The following is a 12,619-nucleotide window of genomic DNA, read 5'->3' as shown; positions in this document are numbered from 1 at the left end:
AGAAATGTGGGGAGGAGGAAGATCAACATAGAAAGTCGCTGAAATATAAACTTGGCACATATCAAAGGCTTTAAGATCTATTTGTAATTGACCTCAAAGCATCTCCCCAGTCTTGCTGCTTTTCCCAAGGAAAATGAACCCCAAGAGAGTGACCACCACGCTGCCTCTCCTGGGACTAGCCTGGTAGATGTTCAGAGAGAAATGACTCCAAGTTCAGGTCTCCACAAGCCTGGGACCTACCGCCCCTGTCCTGTTTAGCAGCTGCTTGGTTGGGACCCTGGGAATCCATACTTTCTAACGAAGTGTCTTTGAGGGAACTCATCTACCCTGTGACCAAAGAGTGTTGTGGCTCCATCCAGGCGACCTGGAGGGTTGACCCTCTGCCTTTGCTAGCAATGTGCTTGGTCATTCTTGGAATGTGCTGGGTGAGGTGGCCCAGGAATGGTGTGAGAGCAATGTCACCGTTCCCAGGGAGAAGTCGGGACCAGAGCTCCGGCTTGGGCCTCTGGAATGCTGTGAGCAGATGTTTCCAGCTGTGTCCTTTCACCAGGCTTTCCACACTGGGGGCCCACAGATGCTCTCTGCTTTTTGAAGTAGTTGGATTCCCTGGTATCAAAGATGGCTGGTGGCTGTAGCCAAGGGGTGGGGGTGGGAGTATAACCCCATGGAGCCATAATCTAAACAGTGAAACCACACTTAGTTTCACTAATTCCACAGAAAGACTGTTCTCGGCCCTTCCTTCCAACCCCCAAAAGTCCCCATCTCAAGCCCAGCTTCTGTAAGGAAGAAGGTTGCTCTGGAGCAGGTGTGCTCAAAGATGGCGGGCGGCAAGTCCTGCTCTTTCCACAACTCATGGGCATGGCCTACCTAGGATCCCAGTCATCCAAGGTCCCTTCTGAGAGCAGGCTCTCCCCTGAGATCCAGGAAGATCTGGAAGCCCAATGACATTTATCCTCTGAGGTCATGTGACAATCAGTTGTAACTGCTGATAGTGCTTGGCACGCAGAAGGATCTCAATGAATGGTAGCAATGTCTGTGTTAAGTGCTATACTGAAGCTGGCCCCTTTATACAAAGGGAAGACAGCAACTGGGCTCCCCACTAATGCAAAATGACTGGGGTGGAGTTAGTACACACCAGCAAGCTGAGGCCTTCAGGCTCTTACAGCCAATGGCTACCTTCTTACCTGGGCTCTGTAAGCCTCTGCCTCTCTTTTAACCTTCTCTGTTGCAAGAGAACTTTTCCAGGCACTGGTCCATTTCACAGTCAAGTGGAAAGAATATAGATTACGATCTGGTTCTATCATTGGGGAGGTAGGAAATCATAAGGTTTTTTTTTGGAGGGGGGGAGGTCTGGTCATGGGGCCTGGGCACTGTCCCTCAGCTCTTCAGCTCAAGGCTAGTGCTCTACCACTTGAGCCACAGCGCCACTTCCGGCTTTTTTCTTTTTTCTTATGTGATGCTGAGGAATTGAACCCAGGGCTTCATGCATGCAAGGCAAGCGCTCTACCACTGAGCCACCTTCCCAGCCCGGAAATCATAAGCTTTTGATAAGCTTTCCTACCCTACAAAGTAGACCTTCGATGAGAAAACAAAAGATTTGTAAAAGATGCTAAAGTCCTCTCCAAATACACAGAATTTTTTGGGGGGGAACGGGATTTCCAAAAGAAGTTATCGGACATCAGGTAAGACAGAAATGTTTTGCAGTTTAACTCACTCGATTTGCTTCAGGAAATAGCTTAACTACTCAACATGTCGATATGCAAATAAGTAAAATGGGCATGATAAAGCTGTTGGAGTGTTCATGCAATAAGTACATAAAGGAGATCTCATCAACTTACCAAGTGCCTCTGTGTGTGTGTGTGTGTGTGTGTGTGTGTGTGTGTGTGTGTGTGTGTGTGTGTGTGTGTGTGTGTGTAATCCCTGACAGTCCTGACAATCTCCCCCTCTATAGGACATTCATGTTGTGGACTGGCTGGATTTCTAGTGACTGGATAAGAATGCTGACTGCCGCTCACTAGCTCGCTAATTTCAGGGAAAGACACTTATTTTCTGTGCCTGTTACCTCTCATTATTATGAAGGGACTGGAGATCTCTACCAGGTCTCCTGTTAGGCCCTTTGTATCCTTAACATTCACATGATATGTGTGTGAGTGTGTGTGTGAGTGTGTGTGTGTGTGTGTGTGTGTGTACATGCTGCACATACATGCTTACGAATGAGGAGGTGACATACAGACCAGGCTGTGACCTGCTTGGGGCTCCATACTTCCTAGGAATGGACCTGTCCACCCACCCAGGAGAAGAAAGCTGGGTTAGAGCCCAGGAACCCTAACAGATGCAGTTCCAATTTAGCAACACGAAGACGTCCTCTCCAAGGCAACCCAGGAGAACATACCGCCCACTGGGCAGGACTAAAAATACACCCGCCTGGTTTCAACGTCACACCTGAAGTAAAAATACATCCAACCAGGGGCTCTGGCTTCTTCTCCCTATCCCACTCTGTTCTCTCCATCTGGTGCGTTGAGGGGAGGAGAAATCAAGGGCCAGGCAGGCACCTTTCTTCACGTGCTCCACAGCAGAGCCCGGAGCAGATCGGTCTTTTGTGGCAACTGTGGCTAGAAGCTGGCAGATGGCAAAATTGGAGGCAGGTGCCACTGTAAGGAGGGATTCTAGGCTTGAAAGAATGTTGGGGTGATGTCTCAGAGCCTTCACCCCCATAGCCATTGCCTGTTTCATGCATTCATTCATTTCCATTCATTGATCCACTGAACCTTTGTGGAGCCTCTCATGTGCGTCCCACACTGTCCCTAACTCCTGGGAATTCAGAAAGAGATCGGATGGGGTCAGGGACTATAGTTACCTTGTAATAAGGAAGACAGATCTGTGCTCAAACGGCTGTGGTTTGTAGGATATAGTAAATGTCCTAAGGAAATAAAAATAAATTCTTACTGGCAATGATTTTTTTTTTGTTAAAGAAAATGAAGTGGGTTTTCTTTTTTGTTTTTCTTTTCTTTTCTTTTTTTTACTTATTTATTTGTTGGTCGTAGGGTTTGAACTCAGTGTCTGGGTGCTGTCCCTAAGCTATTTTGCTCAAGGCTTGTACTCCACCATTTTGAGCCACAGCACTACTTCTGGTTTTCTGGTGGACTTTCCTACCTGGGCTGGCTTTGAACTGTGATCCTCAGATCTCAGCCTCCTGAGTTGCTAGTGTTACAGGCATGAGCCACCAGTGCCTGGCTGAAAATTAAGTTTTGAGGTTGTTTTTTTGTTTTTGTTTTAGTTTTTTTTTTTTTTTCCAGTCCTGAGGCTTAAGCACAGGGCCTTGCGCACTGTCCCTGAACCTCTTTGTGTTCAAAGCTAGTGCTCTACCCCTTGAGCCACAGCACTACTTCCAGCTTTTTCTGAGTAGTTTATTGGAGCTAAGAGTCTCATGGATTTCCCTGCCTGGGCTGGCTATGAAAATATGTTAAGGAAGGGTTGGAGGACTATCCTGGAAAGTGGGGTCTAGGATATTGTCTGTTTCTATTATATGAGTTGTCTCTGGCCTGGGGCACTAGAAATAAGGACTCAAAATGCCAGACCTGGGCAGAGTTTCAGGAAGGCAGGCCTTTAAAACTTGAGAACCACTGTGTATCTGCAGAGAGTAGGAAGTAGCTGAAGTAGCAGCTCCACCCCTGTTTACATCCCTTCATCCATCCCTCTGGCCAACAGTGTCCTCTGGAGAGGACTGACCATGACTAGACTTCTGACCCCACTGTGTCATCAACAAAAATCTCTACCCAGAAAGCTGGGTGCTGGTGGCTCATGCCTAAAATCTTTACTATTCAGAAGACTGAGAGCTGAGCATTGAACTTTGAAGCCAGCCTGGGCAGGAAAGTCCATGAGACTCTTATCTCCAATAAACTACCCCCGCCCCCAAAAAGTCAGAAATGGAATTCTGGTTCAAGTGGTAGAATGCTAGCCTTGAGCAAAACAAGCTCAAGGACAGTGCCCAGGCCTTGAGTTCAAACACACACACACACACACACACACACACACACACACACACACACACACACACACACTCTCTCTCTCTCTCTACCTAGAAATCTCAGTCTCCTACAAGTATATCCTACCTATTGGGTCATCATCCTTGCCCCAACTAGTAAGGGGCTCTGTTCCCCGCCCCACCCCAGTTCCCTTCAGAAGGAGCAAGAAGGAAGAAGGGAGAAAAGGAGAGAGCAATAGAGGGAGTGAGATTGGTTAATTGTAAATGTACAGGAATATGACAGTGACACCTGCCTTCTGAATAACGAATGCAAAGCTAATCATTTTTAAATACTTTATGAATGCCCCTCACAAGGAACCCAGAGGTGTCAGGAGGGGCAAGGTGCTGCTTCTGGACTCCCTTCTTCCACCATTCATCTGCAGGATGAATCTGTGCAGGGGGAACCTAGGGGCGCCAAGGGCAGCCACAGGGGGAAAAGATGGACAGCCTAGGCAGGCGACCACACACTTGGCTGGACTCATAATTGAGGTCTATAACATGGCCAAGGTCACAAGGAAAAGGATGGCTGAGAGACTCAGAAGGGACAGAGTGGCATGAATCACAAGGTTTATTATCCAGAAAGAGCTCTCCCCACTACTGTTCCCTGTCTGGGTCCATGCCCACACCCTCTCCCTAGTCTGTGGTCACTTGTTTTTGACTACGTGCCTGCTCTCTCCATTTCTCTTAATCTTGGCATCATAACTTCTCTGAAGCCCTGTGCTTTTTTCATTCTTTCTTCCCCCCCCCCCCACCTCTCTCCTTCTACTCCAGCCCTAAGCAGGAAGAAATGTTTTACATTAAAAACAAAAACACAATATGGTTGTCCAAGGAAGAAGGAAGGGAAATGGTTGAAAGGCCATGAGCTCTACCCCCACAGCTCATATTTAACTTCAAGTTCGATGTGAATGTAAGAAGTACCAGGACGTGGTCTTTGAGAAACCATCAGTTTACAATGACATTATCTCACCTGCAGAGGCTGCTCAGGAGCCTATTGGAACTGAAAAAGTGTGTGTGTGTGTGGGGGGGGGGGTGTATGTTGGTACTGGGGCTTGAACTCTGGGTCTGACTAATGTTCCTTAGTTTTTAGGGTTTTGTTTTTTGTTTTTTCTCAAGGCTGGCACCCAATCACTTGAGCTACAGCTCCATTTCTGGTGGTTATATGGAGAGAAGAATCTTTTTTTTTGGGGGGAGGGGGGGTCCAGTTGTGGGGCCTGAACTCTGGGCCTAGGCGCTGTCCCTCAGCTCTTCAGCTTAAGGCTAGCGCTCTACCACTTGAGCCACAGCGCCACTTCCGGCTCTTTTCTTTTTTGCTTATGTGGTGCTGAGGAATTGAACCCAGGGCCTCATGCATGCAAGGCAAGCGCTCTAACACTGAGCCACCTTCCTAGCCCAAGAGAAGAATCTTACGGTCTGTCCTGCCTGGGTTGGCTTCAAACCATGATCCTCAGATCTCAGCTTCCTGAATAGGTAGAATTACAGGCATGAGCCACAGATGCCTGGCCTGAAGAAACTCTTGACCCCGACAGGCAGTGTGTTGGGGGTGGTCAGAAGTCCTACAAAGGGCTGCAGCCATCATCCTGCTCCCATCTCTGCTCTCTCTGCTTTCCTAGGGGTGGCCCCATGTATCTTAGCCCCCAGACTGGGCACTCCAAGCTAACAAATTTGGGTGATGTAGAAAACATGAAAGCAGAAATGTCAGAAGTAATTAAACCAAACGATGGCTTAAACCCCTGTAGAAATCAACACATCCGGTTTAATCACCTGCTTAAGCTAGCACAAGACTGCAATTCTATGGAGAGGGCTTCTTTATTTCTTTGGATCGTTAACAGGAACTGCATATCTTGAGCTAGATTTTAGTTCTGATGCTCCTGGGGAGAGGTGATGAGGGTGGGGGCAGGGCGGGGGGAGGGGAGCCCAAGAAAGAAAAAAATAAAGAAATAATAAAATATTATTTGAGATCCTCTCTTCTTCCCCTTTCCCCGAGCCCAGCCTGTCCCTTCCTCCCTCCTGCCCCTGTCCACGCTCCCAGCGCCCAGGCAGAGGCACAGTGCTGAATGTGCTAAATTAGGCCATTAGAGAAATTCATTTCTCTTTATTAGTCTGTGTCAAATCCTTTTTATTAGTGGCTGGAAACGACCTCTCTTCTGCAGTAAAATGTCATGCCAGTTCACTCCTTTTATTTGTTCTGCACTGACGAGGCTCAAACTCTCACTGAATTAGTGCAGTGAGATTTATTTCCTCCAAATTTTGAACGGCTTAAGAGAGATTGGGGTGGAGGGGGGCAGTCGCACGGGAAGTGGCCGGGGGTTGGAGGGAAGCCGAGCAGGGGAAGGGGTCTTGGAGGAAGAAGGTGAGCTCTTGTGGAGGTTAAATGTCCTCAGCTCTTTGGAGAGTCTAATGACCATCTCTCTCATCTTGTACATTGTCTTCTGGGCACTGAGGCCTGGTTCTGTATTCCAGATTAGCTCCTGGAGGATGTGATCCAATATGGAAGAGGGAAGAGGAGTTCCTTAAAAGCCATGTTTTGGGTCAAGGGATGTGGAGAAGAGGGTGTCAGTGATTCAGGGCTTTGTCTGGCAGGTGTGAGGCCTTGGATTTGATCCCCAGCACCATCCCCCACCTCAAAAAAATATTCTAGCCAAAAGCCAAGACCCCACCCCTACTGGGAAATCTCTCCCCTTCTCCTATCCTTGCCTCAACAAGGGACGTTCCTGTCATCGGCGACACCCATGCCAGCTCTCACACATCCTGCACTATTCACAGGGCGGCCCTGAACCTGCCACCAAGACTTCTGGGAAGGACTCCTCAAGCTGGATGCTGGTGGCTCACACCTGGAATCCTAGCTACTCAGGAGGCTGAGATCTGTGGATTGCGGTTTGAGGCCAGCTCAGGCAGAAAATTCATGAGACCCTTATCTCCAATGAACCACCAAAAGCTAGAAATGGAGCTGTAGCTTATGTGGCAGAGCACGAAAGTTCAGAGACAGTGCTCAGATCAATTTCAAGCCCCAGGACTTGGAAAGAGAGAAAGAAAGAAAAAAAGGAAGGAAGGGAGGGAAAGAGAGGGAGGGAAGGAGGGAGGGAGGGAGCAAAGGACTCCTCAAGCGGGCTGCTGGTTTCTTATCTACTTTGTGGGGTGAGGGGCAGGGAAGGTAACTCTTAGCCCAAGAACAGGCTGGGCAGCCGGAAAAGGAGCTAAGCACTAGGCACTGGGCCAACATCTGCGGCCCCAGAGTCCAGCAGCGTCCACTCCCAAGATGGCAGCTAAGCAGGTAGCCGTGATCCAGGACTGAGTGCAAGCCACAGGCAGCTACCATGGCCTGGTATAGTTCATGTGAAAGGTTGTTGATAAACTCAGCAGTCATCTGGTGTCAGTGAAAGTAACCAGTTGCAGGAACCTAGGAAGAGTGGGGAATGAGGAGAAAGGATTGGGGTGCTGACGGCACTGCTCACGCCCTTCCTTCCTGACTGCCCCCAGTGGTCAGGTGAGGAAGAGGGCATCAGGCCAGCCCCATGAAGGCCACCCCGTGCTCCATGGCCCCTTAGTCAACTTAGGGAGAAGGACAGGTGGCAGTTTCTCTTTTCCAGAATAATCCATAAGTCATAGCAAATATACCAAGAGAGTGTTGAGGTACAGCTTAGTGGTACAGTACTTGCCTAAGCATGTGAAGTCTCTGTGTTCCATCCTCAGTATCATAAAACAAGACTCAAATATGTGGCAGGTGCTACAGGTCTCACACCTGTAATCCTAGCTATTCAGGAGGCTGAGATCTGAGGACTGCAATTCAAAGCCAGCCCAGTCAGAAAGGTACATGGAACTCTTTATCTCCAATAAACCAGCGAAAAGCTGGAAGTGAAGGTATGACTCAAGCGGTAGAGCACTACCTTCAATGCAAAAGCCATCTGAGAGCTCAAAATGCTGAATTCAAGCCCAATACTGACACAGAACCAGAAAAGGTCCATATTTGGCCCCTGGGAGATATGACACCTGAGAATTATAAAATAGACCCAGGTAGCTGTGCACAAGAGGTGAACATTGTCCCAAGGGTGTATGACGATGTCTTCCACCCCAACCCCACAGGCCCCGCTCTGCCTGAGAGCCTCTTCAACCTCATCTCCTCCAACCCCTCCTACCCTCCTCACTCCAACACACCCAGCTCATTTTTGTACCCAAAGCCTGCCAAGCTCACCCCCATCTCAGGGCTTCGCTTTACCCCCTGCACTTTGCATGTCTTTTCTTCTTACCATGTAAAGCTTGACTTAAATGTCACTTCCTCAGAGAGACCCTCTGTGACCACTTCGACAGAAGCTGCTCCCCTCTTCAGGGACGAGGCAATAAGCAGAGGAGACACTCTCTTCTCTCTGATTCTAGTGCTCTGAGCTGGGGAGACTCAATCCCTGCAGGCCCCACCTGAGCACCCTACTTGTTACCCATACTGTGTACACAGACCACATAGCTCCACATATATACTGCATACAGTAGGGCAGAGCCATCCACACACCATCTTCGTGGTACCCCAAATCTGCCCTAAATCCAACTGCATGCACGCAGCCCTATATGCATATGCGTGTACATAGTGGATCTACACAATGTTGCGTGCACACAATGAAAAAGACATGGGACACCACACAACCCTTACACCCCTGCTCTGTCAACAGCCTGCATTCAACTCCAGTGCACACATCTGCATTTACACACACACACACACACACACACACACACACACACACACACACACACCATTTCCTCTGTAGCAGCTGCCCACCCTCCTTCCCGCCATTGAGAAAGGAATTGTGCGGTGACCGTGGCTGCCGTGGGTTGGGGCGGGGGGCCTGTACCCCCACCACCTGGCACAATGCTGCGGATTATTAGTTCCTGGTAATTTAGTGCCCTTGTACAGAGTCGATTTGTGCCTTTCATTCCTAATTGATCTAGTGGCTGTTTAAATGGCAGCAGGCATCTGTTGAGAGTAGGAAGGTTCATAAGGCGCAATAATTCATAACACCGTCTGGAATTTGCCTTTCATGGCCCTCAGCTAAACCACTGCAGGGCTCTGCTTAAATTACAGCCACTGAGGCTTTCTTTGGTATTCCACTCAGGGCCAGGAGAATCTTGCATTAAACTGGGATCAGGTTAGATTAGACTATAATATGCTGCAGTATTACTGGCTGCAAATGAAGACTTACACTGGAATTTAACCCCTTCACCCGGTACTCTCTTTGTCTTCAGCCAGATGGCTGAACTCACCCATTGTTTTGCTTTGCCAGAGCTCAATAGATCTTCTGCCCATTTGCAGATGAGCCACCCTTAAATGTTGACCCTCTTTGCTGCAGAGAAGACACTCAGCCTGCTACAGTCTTGGGGCCCAGGAATTTATGAATCAGCTCCCAAAACCAGGGCCAGTCAGGGAGAAAGTGCCTCCTACATATTCCCACAGCTCATTCAAAGCAGGATTTATCTCCCTTCATCTCTTCTCACCCCTACTCACCCTAAGGCTGAGGAGGAAGGTGGGTGTCTAATATGAATGTGGGTGAGGTAGGAATAGGGGTAAGCTCTGAGTGTCTTTTGTGATGGGGAGGGCAGTACTGGAACTTGAACTCAGGGCCCAGACACTGTTCCTATGTGTTTGTTTTTTGTTGCTGTTTGTTTTTTGTCAGTTGTGGGCTTGAACTCTGGGCCTGGGGCTGTCCCTTGGCTCTTCAGCTCAAGGCTAGTGCTCTACCACTTGGGACACAACACCACTTCTGGTTTTCTAGTGGTTAATTGGAGATAAGAGTCTCACAGACTTTCCTGCCCGGGCTGGCTTTGAACCGTGAACCTTAGATCTCAGTCTCCTGAGTGTGAGCCACTAGCGTTGTTGATTTTACTCAAAGCTGAGTTCTACCACTTGAGCCACTACTGGAGCGTCCACTTCTGGCTTTGGGTGATTAATTGGAGTCTGCCTGGGCTAGCTTCGATCTGAGATCCTCAGATCTCAGTTTCCTGAGTAGCTAAGATCCCAGGCACAGGCCACTGGCACCAGGCCTCCTGAGTGCTTTTTTTTGCTAAGAACTGTTGGAATTCTAGAATGAGACAGGCACCTAGGGGCCCACCCCCACCCCTAGTAACCAACACTGCAAGCACGGTGGCATGTCAGTGTGCATGCAGGGAGAAAGCATGGCCTCTTTTTCCTTTTTTCCTCTTTTTCCTCTGGTCTTCAGTCTTTAGCCTCTAGCCACATGTTGCTACTTAGAATAAAATTAATTAAAATGCAATACAATTAAAAATTCAATGTCTGAGTTGCAGTAGCCATATTTCAAGTGTTCATTGGCCTCACGTGGCTAGTGGTTACTGTATTGGACAGTGTAGATTTCAGAGCACTTTCCATCATTGCAGAAAGTCCTATGGACAGGGCTGGCCAGATCATCCCTCAGACCAGAGCCCAGGGACCAGGCCCCGCATACATTTCTCCTCTCCCTACAAAGAGCACCTCATAGAAAAGAAAAAAATCAAGACTTTGTGGTCCCAGGAGTCTACGGAGACAGACCAGAGACAGATATGCAGGTTTTTTTTGAGTCATGGGAGAATAGACTGGGGCTTTCCTGACCTTAGGACCAACAACCCAAGAACACATCTGAGCACATGCTATAGAAAGAAATCTGATATCCATTTGTACATGTAAATAAGTATGCATATATGCAGTGTATGTATCCAACAAATTTCATGGGGGTCCATAGGCCTCTTCTGGAATCTTGGATGACTGAGGTGGGTTTAATTCCTTCTCAATCTAGAAAAGAAGGCAGATGACAAAACAGACAACTCAAGGATGAACGGCTTACATTTGGAGGTGGAAGGCATTCTGAGAAGCTTCCAGATGGTGGTGTGCTTTATGTTAAGACTCATAGAGCCATATCACAGGAACATGTGCACATGTACACACACATGTGCACACACATGCATATACTCCATTCATTGGCTTAGTCAATTGGCCGTCGAATATTGATTGAACACCTGGTATGAGTTTATAAAGTAAGATTCTAGGGTTACAACAATCATAAATTGAGAGAATGTCTTGGAGGAAAACAGTGAACAAATAATGATGCAAATTACAGCTGTGCTAAGATTTGGTGATGGAAAATGTGATGCTTGTCATTGATATGCCTGATCTAAACTGAGTCTGCCTATAGACACAGGACAAGTGGAGGCATCCACCCATGATGTGTCCATGAATGTTTGAGCTTGTGCATTTTACCCTTGCATACACTTGCCAATGCACAAGTTTCTATGCACATCTGCTGCCCTTAGCTGGCTCCAGACAGTATGTGTGTGTGAGTGTGTGGTTTTATGATGTATATATCTGAGCCAAAGTACTTACCTCAGTCCATAAGACTCTTATCTCCAATTAACCACCAGACAACCCATAGTGGTGCTGTAGCTCAAAGTGGAAGAGTGCTAGCCTTGAGCAAAAGAGCTCAGGGACAGCACCTAAGCCCCAAGTTCAAGCCCCATGACAACAAAGAAAAAGAAATGGATTCTTGGGCTGGGAAGGTGGCCTCAGTGTAGAGTGCTTGCCTTGAATGGATGAAGGTTCAATTCCTCAGCACCACATAAGCAGAAAAACTGGAAGTGGCGCTGTGGCTCAAGTAGTAGAGCACTAGCCTTGAGCTGAAGAGCTGAGGGACAGTACCCAGGCCCAGAGTTCAGTCCCCACAACTGACAACATGAGAGAAAGAAAGAAAGAAAGAAAGAAAGAAAGAAAGAAAGAAAGAAAGGAAGGAAGGAAGGAAGGAAGGAAGGAAGGAAGGAAGGGAAGGAGAGAGAGAAAGAAAGAAAGAAAGGCAGACAGACAGAAAGAAAGAAAGGGAGGAAGGAAGGGATTCCTACTTCTTTGAAGGGAAAGAACCTCTCCAAACATCATTGGCTGTCTGACCAAAGAGAAAAGGTAGGAGCCAACTGAAGGAGGCCAAGAAAGGAAATAATACCGACGAGGCTCACCCTAGGAATTGGGGAGAGAGCGGGATGTTGAGGGAAGTAGGCATGGGGATATGGGAAGGAAACATCATAGTCCAGCCAGCAGTACGGTCTCTGTGTGTGCGCATGTGTGAGCTCTTGATGTCCCCGCAGGCACCCTCTCTTCCCGCTCCTGACGCTGCTGTTTGAGAAATGTGAACAGGCCACCCAGGGCTCTGAGTGCATCACCTCCGCCAGCTTTGACGTGGACATCGAGAACTTTGTCCACCAGCAGGAACAGGAGCACAAACCCTTCTTCAGTGATGACCCAGAACTGGACAATCTGGTAAAGACCCTTCACCCCGACCCCTGTCTAGAACCTCCCTAACCTCTGCTCATCTCCCCCTTAAAAACACCCTAGAAATGTTTCCTTCATTACTTTATTCAGTGAAAACTTCGGAGTTGTGAAGCATTCTACAGCTAAGAAACAAATCCAAGTTCTAAAACCAGGCCTTCTAGGCTCAGGTGTTTGCTGCCCTCGTTCTTCCCACCTTTGCTCACCATGGACCAAGCATCTGACTACTCCCCAGCTTGCAGTACAGGCAAGAGGAAAGGATGGCCCAGCAGCCAGAGGGTAGAAGGCAGCTGTTCTGAGTCTGGGACTGT

At 48.2% G+C, this 12,619-nt stretch overlaps 1 protein-coding gene across 2 annotated transcripts in view; it reads left to right on the top strand.

Annotated features, from left to right (window-relative positions):
* The window catches only part of Pknox2 (PBX/knotted 1 homeobox 2), a 200,702-nt gene that overhangs the window by 143,428 nt on the left and 44,655 nt on the right, over positions 1-12,619 (top strand). For both annotated transcript variants that reach the window (XM_042674890.1, XM_042674889.1), the window contains exon 5: positions 12,128-12,299. In XM_042674890.1, coding sequence (XP_042530824.1) covers positions 12,128-12,299 — 172 coding nt within the window. The remainder of the gene's footprint in view (positions 1-12,127; positions 12,300-12,619) is intronic.

The sequence above is a fragment of the Dipodomys spectabilis genome, unplaced genomic scaffold (genome assembly GCF_019054845.1).
Source record: "Dipodomys spectabilis isolate Male_0828 unplaced genomic scaffold, ASM1905484v1 ptg000023l, whole genome shotgun sequence".
In the NCBI taxonomy this organism is placed as follows: Eukaryota; Metazoa; Chordata; class Mammalia; order Rodentia; family Heteromyidae; genus Dipodomys; species Dipodomys spectabilis.
The sequence above is the reverse complement of the archived record's forward strand: the minus strand, read 5'-3'. Positions and strand labels throughout refer to the sequence as shown.